At 40.4% G+C, this 25,445-nt stretch overlaps 2 protein-coding genes across 4 annotated transcripts in view; both read left to right on the top strand.

The window, feature by feature from the left end:
* The first annotated feature begins 89 nt into the window (after positions 1–89).
* NDUFS1 (NADH:ubiquinone oxidoreductase core subunit S1) lies at positions 90–14,902 on the top strand. The gene is made up of 19 exons (XM_030952688.1): positions 90–380; positions 870–937; positions 1,174–1,265; positions 2,479–2,586; positions 3,595–3,671; positions 3,764–3,845; positions 3,954–4,084; positions 4,766–4,951; positions 6,568–6,702; positions 7,099–7,213; positions 8,194–8,339; positions 8,809–8,937; positions 9,936–10,065; positions 10,549–10,709; positions 12,252–12,406; positions 12,973–13,148; positions 13,870–14,004; positions 14,192–14,264; positions 14,540–14,902. Exons 2-19 carry the CDS (start codon positions 874–876, stop codon positions 14,629–14,631), a joined length of 2,187 nt encoding a protein of 728 aa, XP_030808548.1. The 5' UTR covers positions 90–380; positions 870–873; the 3' UTR covers positions 14,632–14,902.
* Positions 14,903–24,467: 9,565 nt separating this feature from the next.
* INO80D (INO80 complex subunit D) overlaps positions 24,468–25,445 on the top strand; it is a 45,542-nt gene continuing 44,564 nt past the window's right edge. For all 3 annotated transcript variants that reach the window (XM_030952037.1, XM_030952039.1, XM_030952040.1), the window contains exon 1: positions 24,468–24,800. The gene's annotated coding sequence lies outside the window, so the exon portion shown is untranslated. The remainder of the gene's footprint in view (positions 24,801–25,445) is intronic.

Here is a 25,445-nt window from a genome sequence, read left to right on the forward strand (position 1 = left end):
ACACGGGATTTGTCACATTGTACTGTCGCCATACCCCGCCCTGCTGGCCACCGGAAGTTTCCGGAGTTCAGCGAAGAAAGAGACGGAAAGGGACGGAAACTGCCGAGGGAGGGCAGTGCGTGTGACGGTGGCCGAAAAGGCTCTGGGCTAGGGGCGGAAATTACGGGAGTCATCGTTCACCAATAGTTTGCCGGAAATACCCGAAGCGGTTCGCTCCGGAGGTTGCCGAACGCAGACTGCCCTTTACGGAGATTGCCGAAGAAGGCTCCGGAGATAGCCGAAGGAGGCTGAGGTCAGCGGCGGAAGGGCCCGAGGCCGCCGCTGCAGAGGCCGAGGCGGAGCGCAGCCGTCCAGCGGCGCCGCCGCCTGTCCCGCGCCAGGTAACGGCGGTGCCGCCGCGGGCGGCTCGGTGCGCGCGGGTGCCGCTGCTCCGGGCGCCTCCGCCGCCGCCGCTCCCGGTGTCCTTGACGGGCCGGGCGGCGGGCTGGGGGCTGCCCAGCGGGCGGCGGCGCCTCCAAGGTGACCCCCGCGCCGGGTAGCGCTGTCGCCCGCCGTGCCCTCGGCGGCCCTGGGCCCGCCGCCGCCGCCGAGCTGCGCTGTCCGGCCCGTGGGGGAGCGGGGCCGGGGCCGGGGCCGGCGCTCCGCTGCAGGCGGAGAGGCCGCTCAGTGACACCCTGTATGTGATGTATAGATTGGTAGAGAGTAGTATCTTGCGTTTGGAGGAGGTAACTCACTGTCCCATAGCTGTACATATAGGTGTGCATGCGCGCTCCTGTGCAACTGGGGCAGAAGTTTTTACTCAGCGGTTTAAAACTCGCCAGCAAACATTACAACTGATAACAACAGCGCTGTTTTCTTTCTTACCAAAGCATCATGTTCCGACTGCTTGCTGTCCCCAGGACCTTAGCTGGGGTCACCCAGTCCTCCAGAGTTTGTGGTAAGTGTCTGTAGTTTATATCTGGGTTTCTGGTGATAAATGTACGTGCAGTTTGTTTATTGAAGGGCACATATGTATACGTACTTTGCAGGCTAAGGGCTTCTGTGTTGCTCTCTTGGTAGAATTGGGATTCTATCAGCACTCTATATAAAGAAAATCAGGAGTGGGGGGATCTGATGGTTTCCATCTAGCAGTAAGTGAAAGTTGTTTTTGTTTTCTTTTTCCTTGTCCTTCAGGGCGTACAACTGCAACAGCAGCCAGCAACCAAATAGAGGTGTTTGTGGATGGCCATCCTGTACTGGTGAACCCCGGAACCACTGTTCTGCAGGTGTGGGGAATGGCATTCTCAATTTTCTGCAACTTCCCATCTCGCTTCTTGGCAGCATTTTCTGTTCCATACAGCAAAAAGCCACCTGCCTTTACATTGCTTCTTGGAATTCTTTAGGGGTATTTTGACTGACTGTAATGCAATTTCAAGTGATGAAAATCCTTGGAGGAATTCAGTGTTTGGAAAAGAAAAGTATGCCATGGTTGCTTGAAAGAAGATGCATGCAGCATCAATCCCAGCTGCAAAACTTTATTTAATGCAATAACAGACTTCAATAAATTCTGATTGAATTTCTATCTCTGAACACTACGTGACCTTGTAGTCTTTCAGAACCTGTACATTTTGTATCTTATTACAGTGTGTCTTGGGTAAATGAGAGATTGTCTACTTTTAGTTATTAGTTGTTAGGATTCAGAGTGCTCATCCTTAGCTGCTTTTGTTATTCTTGGTGTGGGAAGAAAGGGAACCTGGATCTCACAGCCTGTACCTCAGCACATTGTTACTTATCAGGCTAAAATTTCAAGTAAAGCTTTTTTAAAGAAGCCATTAAATGAAGATGTGGTATAATGGGTTAGAACATTAAAATACTCAATACAGTGGTATTTTTTCTGGCAGGGTTAGCTATAATGCTGTAGGATAGATCCCATTAGCTGTGGGGGTTTTATGCAGGAAAGGCTGTCTTCATCTGGTCTCTGGAGATCTGTTGGCTCTGTCCCCGTCTCTTCTTCTGTCATGTTGTCTTTGAGTTTGGGAGCTGTTGAAGATTGACTGTGCTGAAGTACCTTTATACAGAGGATCTGTGTTGTTGGATTATCAGAAATCATTATGCTTGTGGTGCTCTTTTTATCTTTTTCAATTTTTATTTTGATGCACTTTTCTGTAAAAAGTGTATGTGTTCTTAAAAAATAATTTGTATTGCTAGTGCCCTGTTGCAGAGAATTCTCTCTATTATTGGAGGAAAGAATGAAATAGAGGTCAGTTAGTTTTTCTAACTTTTCTAAAGGTTAGAAAAACTTTATTTGTAATTGATATCCTGACTTTTTTTTGCTTTGTCACAATTTTTTATTTATGGTCACTTATTAAGATGAAAGGTCAAGTGCACTCTGTTCTTGAGCACTGACAGTGGTATTCTTTGAGAAGCTGTGTAGTGTCTTCTGAGGTGGAACGGAAAAGTCTAAGATTTCATTTTCCTTCGTTTCTTATTTTTTGATAGGCCTGTGAAAAGGCTGGAGTTCAGATACCTCGTTTTTGTTACCATGATCGTCTCTCTGTTGCTGGAAACTGTAGGATGTGTCTTGTGGAAATAGAGAAAGCTCCAAAGGTATTGTTTGTGTTTCATAGGAATTGCAATATGGAATATGCAATACAGAATTCAGTAGGAATTTTTTGCTGTGCTTGGGCCTAATTTAAATCTTGTAAGTAATTGTTGTCATTCTCTTGGACGTGAGCATTGATAGCTGTGTGTTTGCTCTTAGATGCATTTTATGCTTTGTAGTTCAAGCTTCAGCCACACATTTTCAGCTGAAACTACATAAATAATAAACCTCAGATACCTATGAATTTAGTTATAGGATTAGTACATGGAGGTTCATTCTAAGTAAAGATTGCAGTTAGTAGTTTATATTTTATTGATACCTGTTGTGAAATAGTTGATTTCAGGTGTGAACACTGTCTTCAGCAGTACTCAGAAATCTGTGCACATTGTTTTGGAGTTCAGTCTTGGATTACACATTTATACTCACACATAAAATTTTTTAGCTTACCTCAACTTCAATTCCATAGTTTGAGCTTTGTGTCTCTGGATATGTTGGGTTATCACTAAAGGTGGAAGTCATAATGTGATTGAAAAGTAAGAGGGATTTGTTTACAAAGCAGGAGTTTTTGTTACTCTTGCAGTAATCTTGAGAAGAATTTTATTCCAAGACTTTATACAGGCTTTGTGCAAATAAATGTCTTGTAAACGATTCATGCTCTGAACTTCACTTCTAGAGGTTTTCTAGATGTCTGCTGAAACTCTTTCATTTGCCTTGTATCTATTACAGCTGACATTCTGAATGCTGTAACTGCTCAAATGGGGACTGGAAATTGTAGAATTTTATATTTTGAATAAATCATAACTAATTTAACCTTTCTATATAGCAGATTATTAGTAAGTATGGCTTCTAGTGACTTTATCAGTTAGACTCTTTTTTTTCCTTGCAGACCTCTTTATTTCTATTTATTTATAACAGACACCTATGTTAGAATTGTGAGGGGAGGAGATGGGGGTTTGTGCCCATGCTGAGAAGAAATACTTTGTGTTCATGCTTGCTTTTTATGGTGATTGCAGCCAGTTGCTGCTTGTGCCATGCCGGTTATGAAGGGCTGGAATATACTGACAAACTCCGAGAAGTCCAGGAAAGCAAGGTACCTTTCTTTTAGCCTCCTTTGACTGATTACTTATACTGTCTGCTAAATGCTGTTAAGCTGACATTAACTTCATTCTCTGAACCTAACAGAGAGGGTGTAATGGAGTTTCTGCTGGCAAATCACCCCCTGGACTGTCCTATCTGTGATCAGGGTGGAGAATGTGATCTGCAGGTACAACATCCAGTTAAATTGTGTAGACTTACGTATAATGCTCTTGTCTTAGGTGAAGTTGTGCTTTCCAGCAGCCTGGATATGTGTGTGTTCTATTGTCTGTTGTAGGACCAGTCAATGATGTTTGGCAGTGATAGGAGCAGATTCAGAGAGAGCAAACGTGCTGTAGAGGACAAGAACATTGGCCCCTTAGTGAAAACCATCATGACTCGGTGTATACAGTGCACTCGATGCATCAGGTAAAGTCCTTTACTTTCACTCAGGAGAGTACTAAGCAGGCCTACTTGTGCCAGTTTCTTACTAGTGAAAGAAACCCCATGAGGGGTAGTCAGTTTTTTTAAAAATTATTTTCTGATTGTACTCAAAAAAAATTTATTTCTGTTAGTGACTGATAGCTGGTTTCCTGGAGCTACCAATGCATGAAAGTGAAATCAGAGTTCTGCAGGGCAGAACTGGTCCCATGGCGTTGGTGCCAGAATAGATATGTGACTTCCTCAGCCACAGTTGTAAGATTTATTTATTTTTGATAGCCTCTGATAGCTATATTTATGTTCATCTGTAGCCCTGAGATGCTGTACTGGCCAACTTGAGCCAGATGGAAAACAGTACCATGTACCCAACTAGTTCTAGAACGAACTTGTTACTTAGGACTCATCTTGGACTCAGTTAGTGTAATACAGTGAGTATTGAACTGCTGTGTTTTTTGATATACCTCCCCCTAGTTTTTGTAGCCCTTTCTGAATGAAATTCTGCAGATAGTCCTGTATGTGATGGTGCTGACAATGCACCTAAACAATTGTTTTCTTCTTTCAGGTGTATGAACTAATGTTTTATCTTAAGAAAATGAGATGAGGGCTGAAAAATGTTGTGTTGCAGTTGTACATGCCGGACGTGTTTCTCCTTCTTTGTGCACCCACCAGGTTTGCTAGTGAGGTTGCAGGGGTAGATGACTTGGGAACAACCGGAAGAGGAAATGATATGCAAGTTGGTACTTACGTTGAGAAAATGTTTATGTCTGAGTTATCAGGAAATATTATTGACATCTGCCCAGTTGGTGCTCTTACCTCCAAGCCATATGCCTTTACTGCACGCCCGTGGGAGACAAGGTAGGTGTCTTAACTCCTGCTGAAGACACAGCTTTCTCTGTTTGTTGTACGCTTTATCTTAGAATATGTCCATCTGTGATACCAAGGGTTTTCTTTGGTTTTTATTTTCTGCATTTTTGTTGTAGACTTTTCTATAGACTGAATCTAACACAAATTTTGTTACAGCTTATTTAAGAAAAGGAAGAACATTATAGTTTGCAGACTGTTCTTCCCTTAATTTTACCCTAAAATGTTTTGGACTTGTAGGTTGTGCTGATTGCTTAGTAAGAGGTGCATATAAAGGAAAATACAAATTCATTTACTCACTAATTGTTGAGGATATTATTTTAAATATCTCGTGCAACTAAGCTCTTCAGCCTCAGAGCAGATCTCTGTGTGATTTTCTTAAGTAGTTGTTTAACCCTAAACAAGACCTGAAACACATTCAGGAGACAGAATCACAGAACATTAAGGATTGGAGTGGACCTCCAAGATCATTTAGTCACAGCCACTCCTGCCATGGGCAGGGATGCCTCTCACTGGATCAGGTTGGTCAAGACTTTATCCAGCCTGGCCTCGAACATAGGAACATGCTGGTTTGACCATCCCAGTGATATTCAAAATCCCCAGAGCTGTTGTAAGTAGTCTGGAGGAGCAGGGGAAGGCGCAGGAAGGTGTCTCCCCCCGGAGATCGGCTCTCGGGAAGGCGGAGGGTGTAGGTACCAACCGTGTCCGCTGGACGGCGCCCGAAGCACGGAGCGGCCGCGGTGCTGCGTGCGAGCACCGGCTCGGCCTCTCCAGCAGCGATTTCGTCCCGTCATAAACCAGTGGCATTCTGTGACAGAATTACATCCTTAACCCACCTTCAAGAGATGATAAACAGCAAACAAAGAACACATGCAGACAGCAAGGTGTTACATAACACAGCTCTGAGAACGTGTGCAGCAACTCCAAGAGCAGCACCTATTAAACTAATACAAGGGGCACTTACAACAAATTTGTTTTCACACGCTCTGGTCAGATCTGTTGTTACCTCAACTCTTTGTGCCCCACACGGGATGTTTTAAAAGACTGTTGTGATTTAACTCAGCAGGCAGCTAAATACCACCTAGCCAGTTGTTCATTTCAGCCCCCCATGTGGCATAGGAGAGAGAAAATGGGGGGGAGGAAATATAAAATCTGTGGGCTGAAATAAGACAGTTTAATAGGACAGAAGAAGAAAATCACAATAATGATAAAAGAGTTAGAATGTTCAAAGCAATTGATGCACACTGCAATTGCCCAGCAGCAGCTCCCAGCCAGCTTCCCCCCTCATTCACATGCTGAGCTTGTTGCTGTGTGATGCAGAACATTCCTTTGGCCTGTTGGGGTCAGCTGTCCTGCCTGTGTCCCCACAGTTTCTTGTGCCCCGCAGCCTCCTTACTGGTGGGAGAAGCTGAAAAGTCCTTGATATGGTGTAAATGTTGCTTAGCAACAACTAGAACATCCCTGTGTTATCACACTACTCTCACCCTAAATCCAAAATACATCTCTATACCAGTTACTAGGAAGAAAACTGTCTCTGTTCAGGCCAAAAATAAGACACTGGCTGCTTCTATATGAAAGACTGAAAGTGGTTTATTTGTTCTTCTGAACAGGAAGGTAGAGTCAATTGATGTTCTTGATGCAGTTGGAAGCAACATTGTAGTGAGCACGAGAACTGGAGAAGTGATGAGGATTTTGCCAAGGCTGCATGAAGATATCAATGAGGAATGGATATCTGACAAAACCAGGTGTGTGGATGTGCTTGTGCCCACGTGTGTTTATGCATGCATTAAAGGCACAGTGTGGAGAACCAGAAATGTGCACAGTAGCACTGACTTTGGTATTCAGCTGGTAGTATTGTAAAGCTACAGTGAAGAAGAATAATTGTAAAATATGTTTTTTAATTCTATAATTGAAGTTGCTGATTTTTCTAATGTTCTGATTTTTGTAACATTTTTTCGCGGTAACTTTTATTTCTGTTACTGATTGTTTGCTGAGTTTTTGAGAAGGAAAAGTTAAACTTTCAGGGGAAATATTTCTTGGTTTTCTCTTTTGTAAAAGTCTGCAATTAGAAAACTCACTCACAGAATTATACACAATTATCATTGTCTTTGCTTTTTAATGATATTTTGGTGTTCACTTAGGTTTGCTTATGATGGTCTGAAGCGTCAGAGACTTACTCAGCCAATGGTCAAAAATGAGAAAGGAGTATTTGTTTATGCCTCGTGGGAGGATGTGTTACCTCGTGTTGCTGGTGTGGTAAGAGTAGTTTTCAATATAAGTAGTCTAAAATTAATTCCTAAAACTGGATGTATTACAAATATTAATATCAAATTAATTAAATTTAAAAGGATTTTTTCTTTAAGGTTAGAGGGGAACCATTGTCCTTCTACTTAAATTTCTTATTTTGACTAATATTTTCTGTTTCATGTATTGGACCTTTTAAAGAACTTTTTCTTATAATGATTTCATTTGGAGCATTGGGAGAGAAATTACTTTTATTTAAATAGGAAAGTAAACTGTTTCTTCAGAAATTTAGGAGGAAGCAATCTTCCCAAATACTCTGACCTATCTGAAGACATCTTTAAATTTATTTAAACTGTGCTATCACCACTTTTGCCGTCAAAGACATTAAGTCTGTATTACTTATATTTGAATTGTGCTTCCCTCAGTGCTTTCTCTGTGTGGTGATTGATTCTGCAGCTCAAATGAAGTGCTGCATGACTGCTCTGGATTTTGATTAAAAAATTTTATGTGGGTGAAGTAGAATTGAATAACTGTAATTGAACTTTCCTCAAGGATGTTTTTGACCATGGTACAGTAGCAGGGTTTGTTACAAAAGCTATTTCTTCTCAGATAATACCTTTAAGTTTACTACCAGAGCGTGTGTTACGGAAGTTTGTGTTCTGTCTGTACTGTGGCTCTGTTAAAATAAAAATATTCACCAACCTCCCTCTCTCACCACGTCAAATGAGAATTAGCTACATCTGAGTGATAACTCAAGTGGGAGAGACCTGCATAGAATGCAGAGAGCTCTTCTTTGCTTATCATGAGTTCTGAAGGAGCTGGAGTTGCTGCCTGGCAGGAATCAGACATCACTGATCAGTTTGTGCTACTCCAGGCCAGCAGTAGCACTGTTAGCTTTGGCATGCCCTAATTTAACAAATATTTACCTGGGCTAAATAAGAATTTATTTCAGCGGTTTCTCTTGTTTATGTTTATGCTTCCTTTCTCTGCAGCTCCAGTCAGTGGAAGGTAAGGATATAGCAGCAGTTGTAGGAGGGCTGGTGGATGCAGAAGCACTAATAGCTCTGAAAGACCTACTGAATAGACTGAATTGTGATATGCTCTGCACTGAAGAGATCTTTCCTACTGCTGGAGCTGGGTAAGAGGACAGGCAATGTCTGTCTATAATTAGTATGTTAATAAACTTTGCAGTCTGCAGATCATCGATGGCAATATTCTGAAATTAGCAGGAATAACAATTGGTAATGCATTAGCAGGATTTATTTGAATTTACAGTCCTCACATATAGAGAGTATTTATGGATTGTGAGTTGATTTGTAGTCTCTAGCAGGGGTTGCACGCTTATCCCCTGTTGTACTGAATGTACGGCTGCTGCAGTTTGAGTCAGTCACTGAAAGCCAGTTACACTCTGTTGTAAGCTGGACAAGTTAGTCTATTTCTATTTGTGATGTGAAAACTTTAGTACATTTATGATTAGTAATTTGGATTGAGAAATCTCTTCTTTGTCTTTTCCTGAGATGAACAAGTATTTTGAGCATTTACAATCTTTACTTCTTTCCTTCCCACTACTGAATTCTTATTCTCTTTCTTACATCGTTTTGTTACAGCACAGATTTACGCTCCAACTACCTGCTGAATACCAAGATTGCTGGGGTGGAGGAGGCAGATGTCCTCCTTCTGGTTGGCACCAATCCACGCTTTGAGGCACCGCTCTTCAATGCTAGAATTCGAAAGAGGTTTGTGTTCCTTGCTGGTGAATAAGCACCTGAATCCATCTGGATTTGATAGGGTGCTCAGCTGGAGCTGCAGGCAGTAACTTGAGAGCATTCATTCAGATGGGATCATTGGATTTAGTTCACCTTTTAGTAAAGGGAATGGTGATTTATGTGTGGAAAAAGAGTAGTACCCTGTAGTGTAGAGCTAGTTCATTCTCACTTTGACATTTTACATTAAGTTCATCTACTCAGACATTTATGCCTTTGTTACATTACACAGACACCTCAGATTTTCTGTTTTATAGAAGTCTGTTAAAGCATATTCCTTAAAGATTTATTTTCAGCATCAGTTTATTGCTTTTTGCACTGTAACAAATCAGATGTGCTGAGTTTAGAAGCCATAATTCCAGTTTAACATTTTCTTTTCCAAGTAGTGTGACTTTACCAAACTTTTGAACATAGCTAATTCAATTTTAATAAGATATGCCAGTACGAGGCAAATGAGGTGTATAAAAGCTCTGTCCTTCTTAATGCTGGGATCTTTGAAAGTACATGATTTTAAACAGTAATGGCATTGAAATTTTGAAAGGAGGAAATGCAGTGAGACTTTTGAATGTGTATTTTCATTTACTTTTATAAGTCTGTGCCATGAGAAGCTGTAAAAAAAAAAAAATTCTAACCAGCTAAATTTTTCTGTGTTTATCCAAGAAATAAGTGGATTTCTAAAACTGAATTGGCAGAAGCTTGGGGGGAGGAGGGAATTGAGTTATGAACTTGTCACGTAAGGTGTGTTGCTGTACTTTTTCTGGAATATATCTAGAGAAATAATCTTTCTAAAAAACCTAGAGGCTTGCTTAACAGCCAGAATAAAGCTAAACTGCATCTTACCAAAACAATGAATGCCATTTAAATTCCTTCGCAATCCTATTTTATGTTACTGCTGAAGTTCTAATTATGGCTTTGGTTGGGTAAAACTCTGTATTTCTTTACTTTTTATAAAATGTCTGTTGTATTTTTAGCTGGCTTCACAATGACTTGCAAGTGGCCCTTGTCGGCTCTCCTGTGGATCTGACCTACAGATATGAACATCTGGGAGAGTCCCCACAGATACTTCAGGAGATTGCTTCTGGCAAGCATGCCTTCTCCAAGGTACCCAGAACTTAAGAGTGTGACTGGTAAATTCCACAGGTATTGAGTAATAATCTGAATTCCCTAGAGACAGATTTGAAGAAAAGTACCATCCTGTAGATGGGGTTATTTGCTTTTAATCAAATGCAGAGATGAAGTAATGATTAGTGTGCACGAAGTATGTATAAACTGTGTAATATATTCAGGTGTGTAAAACTTTGCAGTGCAGGAAACTCCTGGGATATTTCTTGACATAAAACAGGCTGTTCCAGGTGCTGTTTCCACTTAAATGTGTGGTTATTGAGTGTACAGTTGTGTACTGACAAGGTAGTTTCCTGCTTACTGCAGTTTCTCTTGGCTTTATCTCTAAATGAAGTAATGGCGATTTTGGAACCGTAGGTTTACATGGAACACTTATGGAGGAATCGGGGATTTATTACATTATCTGTCCCAAGAATTGTCTTTGTAGCTGTGGAATGAATTTCTGGTTGTTGGCTTGCACAGGTCCTCGACAATGCCAAAAAGCCAATGGTGGTGGTGGGCAGCACAGCCCTGCAGCGCAGTGATGGAGCTGCGATCCTCGCTGCTGTTTCCACCATTGCACAGAACAGCAGGGCCACAAGCACCGCTGGTGCTGATTGGAAAGTCATGAACATCCTACACAGGTTTGCTTAAAAACTTCTTTGGGAGCAGCTTGCTTGCACATTGGGCTACACAGGTTATCACAATGTATGTGTAGAGATTGCTTCGTGTACACATAAGCAGCCTTTCGGGTTAAAACCTGCAGGGAATGTAAAAACCAGAAATAGAAATACAAGCTAGCAAAAACTTCTTAGTAAAAATGGGTTCCTTGACCTGGCTTTACATGAGTTTTTATTAATTTATGGTATTCAAATGTAGAATTTAAGGTTTTGATTTAGACATGGAATACAAGAGGGCTTAATATCATCTACCACAGTTGGATGCACAGCAGACCAGTGTCGCTTGCTGAATGACTGCATTTTATCTAGAGGAAGAAAAACAAAATGGCAAGAATATTTAAATAATATGGTTTCTTTGTTTGGGTTTTTAATATTCCTTTTACTGTGCAGCTTCTCAACTGAATAGTTAACAGAAATGCTTCAAAGATTTCCATTTGAGAGCTTTTAATCTTAGCTTTTCAGTTTGTTAGGATATTACTCCTTTTAATAGACACGCTTCTCTTTGAACAGTCCTTCACCACTCCCTTTCTAAAATTCTGTCAAATTGACCATCTCTGTAAAGGAAAAATTATTTCACCAAATGTAATGGCTCTCAATTCTGTAGACTCAAAAAATTTCTTCAGCCAAAAGCAGCTGCCTCGCTGACGTAAAAATAGTATAGTTAGAGCAGGGCTTGGGCCTCTGAAAGAAACTTGAACATTCTGCTGCTGAAACTGAAATATTTAGTACCAAAATAATGATGAGTTAAAGAACACTCATGATACAAGTGTGGTTTGGCAGTCTTTCATATTGATTTCCATACTTCTGGTGCACCATCCATTCAACCTTAAGGGTAAAAAGCAACCTAACTTATTGAAACCTCTATGTCTGACTGTGTCAGACTAAATGAGTTACATTGGAAGGTCTGTACTCTAGAGAGAATCTTTTTTCTTTTAAATAAGACTGGCACCTGATTATGGAGGATTATGCAAAACTATTGCTTTGGAAAAGGAAGACTGCAAGAAAATGGAATTATTAGTTCATTCTTTTAAAAGTATTTTTATGTGTGAATAAATGAATAGTGATGAAATAGTGGCCTAAAGTCTTTGGTGATTTTGAGTAGGTGATGGCCCCAGTCTTTCATGTTGCACATGAGTGCCCTGAATTAAAGGCCTGATGAGTTCCATTCATAGCTGAAATGTCATCTGGAGCATCAAGCTTCAGCAGCAAGCTGTCTGCCACTATGGTCCCAACTTTCAATATCTGCCTTTATTTTTGCTATCCCATCTGAAATAGGTGAGATTCCTTGTGAAAACTTTAAATAGTGTCAGGTTGTCAAAATGCAAAATTAACTCGATAGTCTGTCAAAAATTTCAGCTGCCTTTGAGCTTCATGTTTGTCTTGTTACTATTAGGAACCTCTTACATCGCTTCAAAATATTTAGTCAGAAAAAGAAGTTAGGTCTGTTTTGATGGGAGAGGGAGAATTCTGAAATTACTTAAAGTCATGATGTATTTTTTCCTACAGGGTTGCAAGCCAAGTCGCTGCTTTGGACCTGGGTTTCAAACCAGGAGTGGAGGCAATTAGGAAAAGTGCTCCCAAAGTATTGTATCTCTTGGGAGCAGATGCAGGTGCTATAACACGTCAAGACTTGCCAGAGTACTGTTTTATCATCTATCAAGGTAATTAGTAGATGTAAATTAAGAAATGCTGCTATCTTCATAGTTGGAGAAAAAGCATAAACAGTGGCATAAATCCCTTTTAGGAATTTTTGTTTTCTGCCAGGAAAGGGAACTTCTAACACATAACTGAGATACTGGTTATCTATTTCTTAGGTAAAGATGGGAAACTATTGATGAGTAATAAGGGAATATAAACCAGTATAGGGCTTCTGAAACATAGCCTCAGGCCTGGCAGACAAAACAGCATTAGATTCCAGCTGTTCTATCATACCAAAACATGGTCTTATATTAATCTAAGAATCCTTGTTCCAAGAACCTCCCAAATGTGAGTGACTGTAGTGACTGAAGTACCATTTACTCCTGCTTGTAGTCCATTCATTCTCCCCAGAGTATTAGCCAAGTAAGACCTCAGAGCAGCCAGCCTCATGGGCTTCAGATTACTGGCTAAGCAAAACTTAGAAAATCCTTTTTTTTCTGGTAAATTCTGTCATAGTAAAGCATTTCTTTTTATTTTGACTTACGTCTGTCTCATGGTTGTGTACTGTTTCCTCTTTCTATGTATTTAGGGCATCATGGGGATGTGGGAGCTCCCATGGCTGATATTATTCTCCCAGGAGCAGCATATACGGAAAAAGCAGCCACATATGTGAATACTGAAGGTCGGGCCCAGCAGACAAGAGTAGCAGTAACACCTCCTGGGATGGCAAGGGAAGACTGGAAAATTATTAGAGCTGTCTCTGAGGTACTGTTGCTGTCATAAGCTGTTTCTAATAAAAGTATACTGAGAGGTTAAGTTCCTTTTTGTAAACATTTTCCCATCTAAAAAAAGGTAGCTTTTCAGGAAAACACATACTTTTGAGAAGTAATGTTCTGTATTGAATCCTAGGTTAATTCTGTGAGTTAAATCATACTGTTTCCCTTTTGAAGATAGTTCTAATGCTGCAGCTGCTGTATGCTGTTGGAATGCATAATGGGTGAAGCTTTTCAAATTTTACAGGTCTTTGTGAAGTGCTTTAGAAGAAGCTGGTGGGAGCATGCAGTTTCTTGCTTTTTAGAAAGAAAACAGCATAGACCAGGATCTGGTATCATTAGATGAGGTCAAATATATGCTCACTACTTAGAGGGAACAAGATACATTGATAATTGCATCAACTTTTATCTCATTTGGTGGTAAGCTAAGGAAAGTGGAAGTATAGAAGGAGACAAGTACTTCCTTTTGTTTTTATCCTTTGTATAGCAAACAGGATAGCCTGGTTTTTAACAGGGGGAAGTGTTGGCTATGTAGGCATCAGAGGTCCAACAGAACACTGGCTTTGCTTCAGTTTGTGCATCCTAACTGCCTGTGTTTTCAGGAGTGCAGACTTTTCCTTATTTTACTTTAGAGATGTTAATAGATTGGAAATCTAAACCACTGTGAGTTAAATCCCTAGAGTTGATGGCATTTCTTTCTGTGAATCTCTCAGTTGGCTGGTCTGACCTTGCCTTACGAGAACCTCGATGAAATACGGAAGCGTTTAGAAGAAGTATCGCCCAATCTGGTTCGATATGATGATGTGGAAGAAGCAAACTACTTCATCCAAGCAAATGAGTTGGCAAAGGTAAGCAAAACTGAAGCACCTTGGATGATTTAGTGCTGTTATAAAGCATAATGCCTTTTTGAAAAATCTTCATATCTTGCATTTTTTTGACCTACACTGAATGCACTGAATGCAGAATTTACTAAACAAATGCTTTGGTAACAAGCTCCTATCATACAGGTGACTTTCTTTTCCTTTCTTACCACAGTTAGCAAAGCAGCAGCTTCTTGCTGATCCTCTTGTTCCACCTCAGCTCACAATAAAAGACTTCTATATGACAGGTATGTATAGTGTGGTCTTTCCATTCTGAAATCAGAACATTTTACTTAGCTTTACAGTAAGGTTCTTATGATTTGTTTAAAGCTTTCCATTAACATACATAGGATTTGAGTCTTTTGAAGAAACAAAATTTTCCAGTAAAATTATTTGGAATTTACATAAAGGACAGACTGTATTTTCAACTAAGTGATTTTATTTATCCTTTTGTATCCAGTCTTGTACTAAATTTATTTTGTATTGTGTCTGTGCACTGACATATTTGGATTTTTTTTTACAGATTCCATCAGTAGAGCATCGCAAACAATGGCCAAGTGTGTGAAAGCTGTTGTTGAAGGTGCCCATGCAGTAGAAGAGCCATCCATCTGCTAGAGACTAATCAGACTTCCACCACCACCTTCTAGGTTTTTGTTGCAGTTAACTGCTGTGACTGATATATTTTTTCCAAAATCTGTTTGACAGGCTGTTGTATTTTTTTTTCTTCCTTCATTCACATTTTCATCGCTTCAAATAACCCCATCATACTGTAGGACTGTTGTGTCTGAGGGAACATGCAGCACTCAACTTACTGTACCCAGAGGCAGGGTACATGATGATTGTATACAAATAAATTATAAATACCAAGCCACCCCATTACCTGTGTAATTCATATAGCTCATGCTTCTTCCATGAAAAGAATTCAGTAAGCAACTCAGTAAATCTTGATTTTCTAGGAAGGGGTTAACATGGCAAAAATACTAGATTGTAACTTCCTTCCAGAGTATCCAGGTATGTTAATATTAAACCCTGGTCAGAATGTGAACATGCCTTTTTTTGTAATGTACTTTTAAAGCAAGTTGTCCCTCATACCTGGTTTATGCCAATGTTCAGACCTATCTCTGCTCTGGATACTTGTGTGTTTCTTCATTTAGTTTCAGTTGAGACTACTCTTGGAGGAAATACAAATAATTTTGATGTCAAAAAAAAAAGCAGCCTTCACACAGCTTCCTCATACTGAACTGCTTTAAAAATTAGCAGAAAGACTAAAGCCCTTTATACCAGTTCAAATACAGAAAAAAATTCTCAGAATAGTTTCTCTGTGCATTGATCTTTATATAGCAAAGTGGGGGAAGGGGTTGTGTGTGGTATTTTTTGGTTGGGTGGTTGGGAGTTTTTTATGCTCTAGAATAACTTCACAACAGTGACTCTCTCCTCTGTATTATGCTGGTTAATGTAAATTTGGAAGAAGGATAACTTCAACTGGCTACTAAAGTTCAGTGTACTTCTTCCACGAATTCTGAAAATGGGAACAGTATCATAAAGCCATCATTTCCAACTGTATTATTTGAAAAAAAAAAGTGTTAATTTTGCATGAGGAAAAGCTACACTTTTCAGTGTAGAATAATACTGAGTGTGTGGGGGTGCTGCTGTGGAAGTCTTAGTTTTATAAAATTCCTTTTTTCTTCCATGCTTAAAATTTTTCAGTAACAAACACAGAACTTTTTAAAACACTGCTTTCCTTTTGCCCAGGAAGAAGACTCTTCCTGGTTATCCTGGTATATCACAGTGTCCTCACACAAGTTAAGTGTTCAATGTTGGACATGGTTTTACTCAGCCTGCCATCTCCAGTTACCAACAGGGACAGGGTCAGTTCTCATGGTGGTACAGCAAAGGGTAACTGTTCATTTTACTGAGGTACTGCTATGCATGTTAGTGAGGCAGTGAGGGAGATGCACTCTGGTTTTAATGTGGCAGTTCACAGGCTCAAGTACAGCATGAAACCTTCCTCCTGTCCCTGCTAACCCTCTTAGCAGGAGCAGGGGTTTATTGGCACAGAGCAAAAGAAAAATGTGTGTGATGTATGCCAAAAATAGGAAGAAAGGGTGTAGCTGAATCCTGTATTCAGAAAAACATTTGGTTCTCAGGCTCCTAAGATGAAAACCCTTTTTTTCACCCCCCCCCGCGCCCCCATGTTGTACAAACACAGAGGAGTAACTTCAGCTATGCAACAAGTCAGTTATCACTTCAGAACTTATAAAGGTTCAAAAGCTTTAGATTATTTTCCCCTTAAATGTTGTAGCATTACTTTGGGAGCTCTGGCATGGTTTTTGGTTTGACAGCTCTACGTCCTTCAATTAGAATGTATAGTAGATTCTTGTTTCTGTTCAAAAACTGTCCAGCCTTTATCAAGAAAGACAAGAAGGGGAAGAAGTACATGTGGTGCACTCTGTCCTGTTTCTACTGTCTTTCCCATCTAAGTAGTCAAGTACAGAATTTTTCAGCCATACTTAGTAATAGCAATAAGGCTCTCTATAAATGACTGTTGGAAACTAGATAGGAAAAAGAAATCTAAATTAGCATTGTTAACCACTGAGTTTAGAGCATAGCCTTATCCCTTCTGTTTGCTCTGGTGGCTGGACAGTTGGTGCACATGAGGACTTTTACCCAGTGACAAAAGCATAATAGGGGTCTGCATAGGCAGGGAAGTGACATAGGCTGGGCAAAGTATTTGAATAAAAGTTACAGGAACAGGGCTATTCACACAACTTACCTCTGTTTATTTAAGAGAAAAAGTTTACAGACAGTGCTGCTACTTGCTGGTCCTGAAGCTGCAGCCTCAGGTTAGAGAATGATGAAAAAGTGGTGATGAAGAGCTGGGATGGTGGGAGATAACACCAGGAACAATAGAGTGTGGTTACGGTAAGGGCTGAGCAGCCAGGTGATAACACTGCCTGAGTCAGTGTGCTGATGCAGCTCACTCCACATGCGAGGCTAGTGGGTGCCTTTATCCCGACTCTGCTGGGGTGGGCAGGGGCTTTGTTTTGGAGCTGAGCGCAGCCCAGGAGGAGCTGCAATTCCCCGAGTGCAGCCCTGCTTCCACCTGGTGGCCAACTGGCAGAACACAGCGGGTGTATCGCCAGCTACCTTCAGGTGCAGTAGCCTTCATCTCCCTGCTCCTGTGCACTCCTGCCTGTACAGCCTGCCAAGAACAGCAATGTGTCTGGAGAGAGATGGATGGGGGTGGTCATTAAGTATCCTCCTCTATGAGCACAGCCTGGTGTAAACAAGGCTCTTGTGTGCAATCTATTAACCCTAAGCATGACTTTGCCTTTTTGTAGTCTTGTCTTCAGCAGGTGCATGTGGGGAGTAGAGAAGGCAAAGGGTGTGTTAATTCAAGGTAAGACCGTACTATGCAGTTACACTTTCAAGCAAGTTTAGGCCAGGTGCAGTCAGATTAAAGAGAAACTATAACTGCAGGCAGATTTAAGCATCTAAGTCTAAAGCTTGACTTCAAACCAAACAAAAACAACAAAAACCAATCAAACAAAAACTCCAAAAAACAAAACCCAAACCCTGTTCAATAGCCACCTTACTGAAAGCACCAGAATCCCATGGGTGCATCCCTGTAGTTCCAAGGGGAGAGTGCTTAAAACCCTGGGCAGTGTAGTGAGCTGCTTCAATAAAAAGAAACATAACAGAATTCAAGTCAAACAGGCATGTCCTCAGCAAGACTCTGACATGTCCAGCAAAATTAGGCCAGTCATAAAAATAGCTGGAACTGACTTATTTTTTAATGTATTTTGAAGCATAGCTCAAGGCAATAAAGAAGGTGTCTGTAGCATTTCCCCAAAAAGTACAAGATTTTGGATCAGTGCCTCTTCTGAGGCTGATGAGATTCTTGCAAGACAGTCTGCTACATGCTTGATTGGAGGATATGCTGTATTTTAATGTTGAAATCAATAGAAAAATAGCTCAGGGTCATAGCTCTAAAGGAAAAGCAGCATGGCAGACTGGCATAAACCTTAATCCAAAGGGAAAAGGTAACATACCTTCATCTCTGTCCCCACAACCCTGCTCCTCATAAAATACTCCAAACAATGGCTAAGCCAAAACATCCTCTCCCAAAACAAGACAGTCTCCTAATAATTTGTTGTGTTGTCCTTCAAATATGCAGTAAGATGAAATCACCTTCAGTGCTGAAGGGTTGGAAGATGACTCTCTCAAGGCACTGACAGGACTAACAAAGAAAGCAAGAGAAGCAAATAGAAGAGGACTTCATGGTGACTACCAGAATGGGAAAAAATAAAAAGTAAATGGGGAATTCTGGAGAGTGGCTAAAAGCTAAGGACTTCCCTAACAACAGCAGTAAGCTTTTTATAAGGAATACAAGAACCCCACAAAACGTCAAAATATGTAAGTTCTAGAATTACCTGAGAAGTTTTAAAATTCCTATTTAAAAACAACAACAACAAAAACAACAACAACAACAAAAAAAACCCACAAAAAACGAAAGCCAAAAACAACACACAATTTTCAATTTATTAATAGATGTTAACAGATTATTATTATTATTGCTTTTCATAAAATGCCAAATGGGCACAAGTACTTCTGTGAACAGAATACTGAAGCTTACAGAGAGATACAAGGAAAACTTAGTTCAGAAATGAACACCAAATCCTTCACTGTGTGTGTGGGCTTATACAAGTCATGGTCCTTTCTGTTGTGTAAGGTTTTATCCAAAAGACACTTTACAGTAACATGTTAGTTGATGGAATGATGTCAGTGAAGTGTCCGAAAGTACCCAGGTTACTCCAACTCTCCATAGCTCAGGACCACAGAAAAATGGCCCAGAGAGACATAAATAACATATATAAAGCCTTGTAATTCAAACAAAATTAGTGATTCCACAATCAGCAAAGCCTGCTATGCTAAACACTGTTAATAATTGTTTCCTCCAGCTACATGTGCACATCTATTCACAGTGCTTAATGCTGAGAAGCCTGCTGAGATTTAGAGGCATAAGAGGTAGTAGAGACATCTTCTCACTCAGCCAATGCTGAATTTTGAATATAATTAACTAATATTTCAAAGAAATAGTTTTATTTCTTCTTGTCATCATCTGTACACCTGTGTTTATGTTTGAAATGGATCAGAGATGAGAACCATGTATCAAAAAGAAACATACTAAGAGCAAAAAACTTTGTGTGTAACAAAAACCTTTCAAAATCCACTGGAATCCCTTGACCCTAGACACTAATTAAGCCTTTGCTTTGATGTTAGCTCAGCTCCAACTATTTTAGAAAAATCTTGTCCTGCATACCCTTTACTTCTCAATTATCCATCACAGGATATTTCACACCTTTGTTGGAAGCTACTCTCAGAAGACTTAAGAGACCATTGATTTGGTCCAGAGCAGGAATTCTCATCTTTCCATCCTGCAGTGGTGACCAAGACCCTCTGCAACCTGAAAGTAAATGAATAACTGGACTAATAGCAGAGAGGACTGGTGATAAAGTGTGGAGCTTCTTAACCACTACAATTACAGTTAATGAAATATCAATAGACAGATGCAGATAGTAAAAATACAATAGTATACTTTGAATTAACAGAGGGCTTCCCAGTAAAATGGGATGGTATTAGAGCATTCTGCTGGGACAGCTTATTCCATTAATTTGTCCTCTATTTAAAGAGGTCTCCACAGATGCCCAACATACTCTGGACAACCTTCCCACAATTAACAGTCTTACTGTTTTGTCTTTGCTGAGCTTTAGGAAGACAATACCATTTATTTAATGCAGATTAAAATACACATTGATAATGAAGAACAGATTAGTGAAGTCTTAGTTAATTACTATTTTCAGTACAGTTCACTATCAATTAATTATATTATCATGTAATAGCTAGCATACATCTGTTCCCAATTGGTTAAATACTTCTTCAGTTATACTCCTACTGAAACCCACAGCAAAATTCCCATTGCTGAAAAAAGCTTTAATGAAGCCCCTAACACTCAGGAAAACAAGGTTAGTCGTGTACGTCGTGTTGCCTTGCTAGCATTTGGGGCTTTAAACAAAGTAAAGCAAAGTTCCTCTGTTGTATATAGGGCTTGTCCTATAGTTTCAGCTGTGCTATCTGCCACACAGGAGTGCACTAAAGCACAGGTTTGAAGGAGTTTAGCAGCTGGTTTAAGAAGCTCAATTTATGCCATAATTTGGGTATATTTCCTAGAGAAAAATCCTCAGATCATGGACAATGTTTTTCACATAAGGACTCTGTGGTTTGGAAAAGTGGCAAAAAGCATGCTGGTTATCAAATACATACAACTGCAGCAGAGTAACTGAAACCCAGATATGCAAGAGACAGCCATTGCTATAAAATTTTCCTGTTAAAGAATTGGTGAAAAATAAGAACAAACATTTTTCAAAAATGTTAATATGCTGGGATTTAATGGTTAGCTTGACCCCAGAACTTGCCACTACTACACAAACTAATACCACATCACAGCTGCTCAAGACATTGCTTAGAAGAATGTATCATAACTTTGGGTTTTATTTAATTTCTCACCCTTTTCAGTCTTTAAATGCCTAAAGACAAGATCTTCTATACAAATGTGGCTCTTCAGATAAGAAAATCTTGAATTAACAGCTATACACTTAGAGTTGTTCTTCCCCTTCACAGCATTACCTTGCATTTTAAATAAATTGCTAATCCCTTTAGCAAGCATTTGAAGACATTGGAACTGTTTCTTCAGTATGTGTCTTTCAAGAAATAATACCAAGATGCCGACATGGTAACACTATTTGTGGAGAACCTGAGAGTCTTCATCACATGCACAGAGTTTAAGTCATGCTCCAGAAATTCTTGAGGTCTGCACTCAGACCTCAAGACAACCTTGGGAGAGAGTCAAGGTTCATTTCTTGATGCAGCCTCCTGCAGTAACTGGTGTACAACCTAAAGCAACTATTTCATTGCTTTATTAGACTCACAAAGCTTATTCACTGCATCACTGCCCTGTCTCACTACTAACACAAGCGAGACACATCAGCACAGAATGCCTCATTAGCCAGAACGTGTGATTTACAGAACATTAATGTTCTCTGACCACTCTATGCTCAAGTGTACAATAAGTTTACTGGATGGAGCAGTTGGTCCAGGGATGAGACTGATTTAAATCAAGGCAGACAGACCCGTTCTGAAGAATGGAAGTTCCAGAATACAATTCTGAATGTTGTACAGGGGACCTTTAGTGCTTTGGGTTTACACATTGTCCTTGTACAGAAGTTTCAGAATCCAGTTTGTCCTCCAGTGTAATTTCAGAGCACTGCTCTACCCATCAAAACAATGTATGTCCCAGCCTAAGAGGCTTGTCCATAAAAATAAGCAAATATTTTTTAAAAAATAATTTCATTCTACATTACTAAAGCTAGCAGACTGCTCCTTTAGCTTGTTACCGTGTAACATTTTATTTTCAGCAAATTAAGATAGTATTTGCATCTCTGAGTAAGTTAGTGAAAAGCAAATTACTCTCAGGTAAATAAAGTTTTGTTAAATAAATTTATCCATCCATGAAGTACAAATTTTTAATTTCTCTGTTGAATGATTATATAATAGTCCACACAACCAAGATCTGGCAAATTTTTCCTCTTTGCTTTCTCTTCCTTAAAAAGATTGAATTTTTTTTTTTTTGTACAAGATACCAGAAGTATTCCATTTCAAGTTTTCCTATTCCAAACTTCCAGATTCAGAATGTTTCTCATTCTGCTTGGCATTAAGCTTCTGGCTTCACAATTAAACACATCAAATTGATCTTAGGATGTCACCAAAATGTGTAATGCTACCATGATGCATGTTTAAATTTAGGCAGGCAAGTAATCTGATTAAAGTCAGTATCTGCAAAGTCAAACACATAAGCCCAAGAAAAGGTTTAATATTGTTTCTGTGCTCAGCTTCTCGAGTGCATTCATAGCTATTTCTCTAAAATGTTGAATTACCTGCATCCCATTTAAAAAATACAGTTCTGAGATACTAAGTGTGCTGTACAGATATTCTTAAGAGTACCACAGAGAGATGTGGCATAGATTAATTGTTCATGGTGTGCCCTCTCTTCCTAAAACACAAAAACCATCTAAATAGCCCAATGAACTTGAACTGTAGTTGAATTATACTGAACTACTGAATTAAGCTGAAAGTAGCAATTCTCTTGTTCAACACAATCGTTAATACATTAAATCACTTTGTACAGAAACTTAAATTTGGTATTCGAGCAAAATCCCACCGACTTGGGAAGAGTTTTATGTCAGGAACTTCAGTGATCCTTCAAGCACCTCTGAATTAGTAAGTGTTAGTAAGGCCTGCAAGCATCTGCAAAACTGGGGTCTGAAAATTTGGCCCTTTATCTATTTAGAATAAAAGAAAAGGAAATACTAGTTTATGCTGCATTTGTTGAATTCCTAAATGAATTAAGATAATTTATTTGCAATTTTTCAAAGGGTTTGCGGTTTTTCAATCATCCTATACCTGACCAATGTTTGTAATCCCTGTCATTCCTGTAATGAATTCTAGGAATAGAATATAAAAGTAGTTTTTGCTGAAACAGCTTACAAAGAGAATAATCATACTACATGCTCCAAAGCAGACAATAATGACTGGTAAAATTATGAAGGACCCTAATTATCGCATTACTTCTATACAAAATACAAACTCTTTTGGAATACAATATAGGAGCAACATATTTGGGGTTTTTTTGTTGTTGTTGTTTTCTAACATCCACAGAACTATCCATTTGACAGATTAATAACTGAAAAACAGAAAAAAAAATCAAATAACAGAGAAACACCTCCCATGCAATAATTCCATTGAATGCAACACTCCAGATTATTAAAAATGAGCTAGGTAGACTAAGCATAACCGAAATAACTCTGCTAAACAAAAACAGTGTGACACAAAGACGAGCTGACTTTTAATTATACTTTAATTGAAACCTATTTCTCTAAATGAAAAACCCACTATGAACACACAAACTACACTCACCATGCACGCTGGGCAAACTCAAAGTATGTTTTGAAATGCGGATATACCTAAAATACGGGATTTTTGAATTTTTTTTTTTAGATCACAAGAACTGAACTAAACCAAAATATTTCAGATTTGGCAGGGGAGAGGAAGAGGGTGATAATATACTAAGTGATTCAGTACTTCATCCTTATGACCTTAGTCTGACTGCAGTTCAATTAGTCTATACCACCTGAATAATTTTTACAATGGAAAAAACATAATATATAGCTCATTAGTTTCCTAATTATTTCCTCTTCCTTTGGGACAAATAAAACGGCATCTTTGCAGTTCATCTCTGAATAGGGCTGTGCATAATACTACTTCAAGAAACATTATCACAGATCTGCTGAATACAGTGATCAGTGTCTTCACCTACAGATACACCACAGCATCTGACATTGTTTTGACAGCATTTAATATATTTTTTACAATCTAATAAAAGAATCTGCAACAAAGAAAAGTAATATTAATTTATATTACAAGACACTGTAGTATAAATTTATAGCATTTCTCAACTCTAAGTTAGGAATAATATTCATAGATATAAAGAACAAAGCCCCTAAATCAAAACAGTAACTTAAAAGAACCGAAACAAATTTTTAGAAGACTGCAAAATGCTTTGAAAATATTAAGACCAAAACTCAACTGTTGCCCCCAAATTTCTTGCTATGAGTTCTGTTTTTTCACATCCCATCCTGAAGGGCAGACAATGCTAAATTTATGACAGCACAATTTCTTAGATATCTATCATAGCTTCCTCTCACTCACATCAAATCCCTCATTGTTTCTCTACATAGCCTACTCTAGAAAGAAATAAAAAAGTAAAAATTAAAAAAATATGGGTTTTTTCCAACCTGTACATCCAATTTTATTTACAATGCCTTGAGAGAGAGAAAGACGTTATGGTACAGTTACACCAAACTATCCGACATCAATCTCAGCTGTTTACTAAGACTAAGAATACAAAAAAAAGTTACACAAACTTTCACAATTACACACTAATTTTTAGAAGCATCACAAAATGACAAAAAAGTTATCAACTTTAAAATACACAAAAAAATTACACAGCTTTAAGAACAACGAAGTTACTAAAAATATATTTTTTACCGTACCTCCTTTAATTTTTTTTTCCAGAGAGTTGATCTTTACAGATTATTAAAAAAAAATCTTCAGCGACGAGCCTTTGTATTTTATTTTTATTAAAAAAAAAAAGTCACACAAATGATAAAAAATTTTGTTTTGGCCATTTGTCTCCCTCCTCCAAATTGACACTTTATAAAAACCTTCTGTACTTTTTTTCCCCCTCCCTCTCTCCCTCGCTACTACCTCCAAGATGGTAGGAAAGTTGTTGTTTTGGAGGGCAGAGGAACCGCTCTCTGATGTTATGTCCTCTCAGTGCCTGTAGTGGTGCTATAGGAGGCTGCTGGCTCTCTTCTTGAGCAGCCCCAGCAGCCCTGCCTTCTTTGCTGGAGAATATATTCAGGGATTCCCCTTAATAATCACCTACCCTCTGAGCACTTTGTAGTTTTAAAATAATAAAAGAGCCCCCAAAGCTTCCTCCCCAGAAAAAGCAGGATCTTCTCAGAGACAGGGGGGCAGCAGCTCCTCAGCACAGAGCCCGAGCACATTCCCAGTCCCTCTGCTGGGGAGGAAACTCTGATCTGTCAGCCCAACAGAGGGAAAGGGGGGAGAGGAGAGAGAGGAGGGAAAAAACAGCAGCTGGAAAGGTAAGCCAGGCCCGGCCTGAATCCCCGGGCTCGCGTAGCGCGGCAGGCGGTGCGGAGGGTGCAGGGCGGGCGGGGAGGCGGGCTACTCGAGGCCGGGGATCGGTCGGAGCGGCGTAGGCCGCAGTAGGGGGTGCGGGGAGCCAGGGGGGTTTTTTAAGCTTTCGGGCGCCGGGAGGAGCGCCGGAGGGGGGTGAGACGGCCGCCGGGGCACAGCGGGAGGGTCGGGGCGCGGCGCCTTTGCCCGGGAGGTGAAGGGCGGCGGGGGAGAACGGGGGGGGGGGGGGCGCTAGGCCTCGGCGCGGCGCGGCCCGGCCGCTCCGCTCCCCCGCCCCGCCGGGCCCCCCCGCGCCGGGCCCCGGGCCCAGAGCGGGCCGAGCCCCGCCGCCGCCGGGGCCGGGCGGCTGGGGGAAGCGGAGGGGGCGCCGCGGTTGGGGCCGCTCTTCCCCCCCAAGCCCCCCCGCCCCCCGCGCGGCGCGAGAGGGCCGCGGGACGGGGGGACGGGGGCGGCATTAATTTGCCGAAATGACTTTTAATGAGCGGTGCCGGGGTGGGGGGGCACCCCCTCCCTCAGCCCGGTGCGGGGCCGCCGCGGCGGAGGCGGTGCCGGTCCCGCGGGGCTGCGCCGGCCGCGGCCTGGAAAGTTTC

Source organism: Camarhynchus parvulus, chromosome 7 (genome assembly GCF_901933205.1).
Source record: "Camarhynchus parvulus chromosome 7, STF_HiC, whole genome shotgun sequence".
NCBI classification, from domain to species: domain Eukaryota; kingdom Metazoa; phylum Chordata; class Aves; order Passeriformes; family Thraupidae; genus Camarhynchus; species Camarhynchus parvulus.

Bases quoted from the DNA above. Each gene is read 5' to 3' on its own strand.
- NDUFS1 (XM_030952688.1), top strand. From the start codon at position 874: ATGTTCCGACTGCTTGCTGTCCCCAGGACCTTAGCTGGGGTCACCCAG. The intron at 8,938-9,935 runs GTTTGTGTTCCT...TTGTATTTTTAG, and splicing joins AATGCTAGAATTCGAAAGAG to CTGGCTTCACAATGACTTGC. The intron at 14,005-14,191 runs GTAAGCAAAACT...TTCTTACCACAG, and splicing joins AAGCAAATGAGTTGGCAAAG to TTAGCAAAGCAGCAGCTTCT.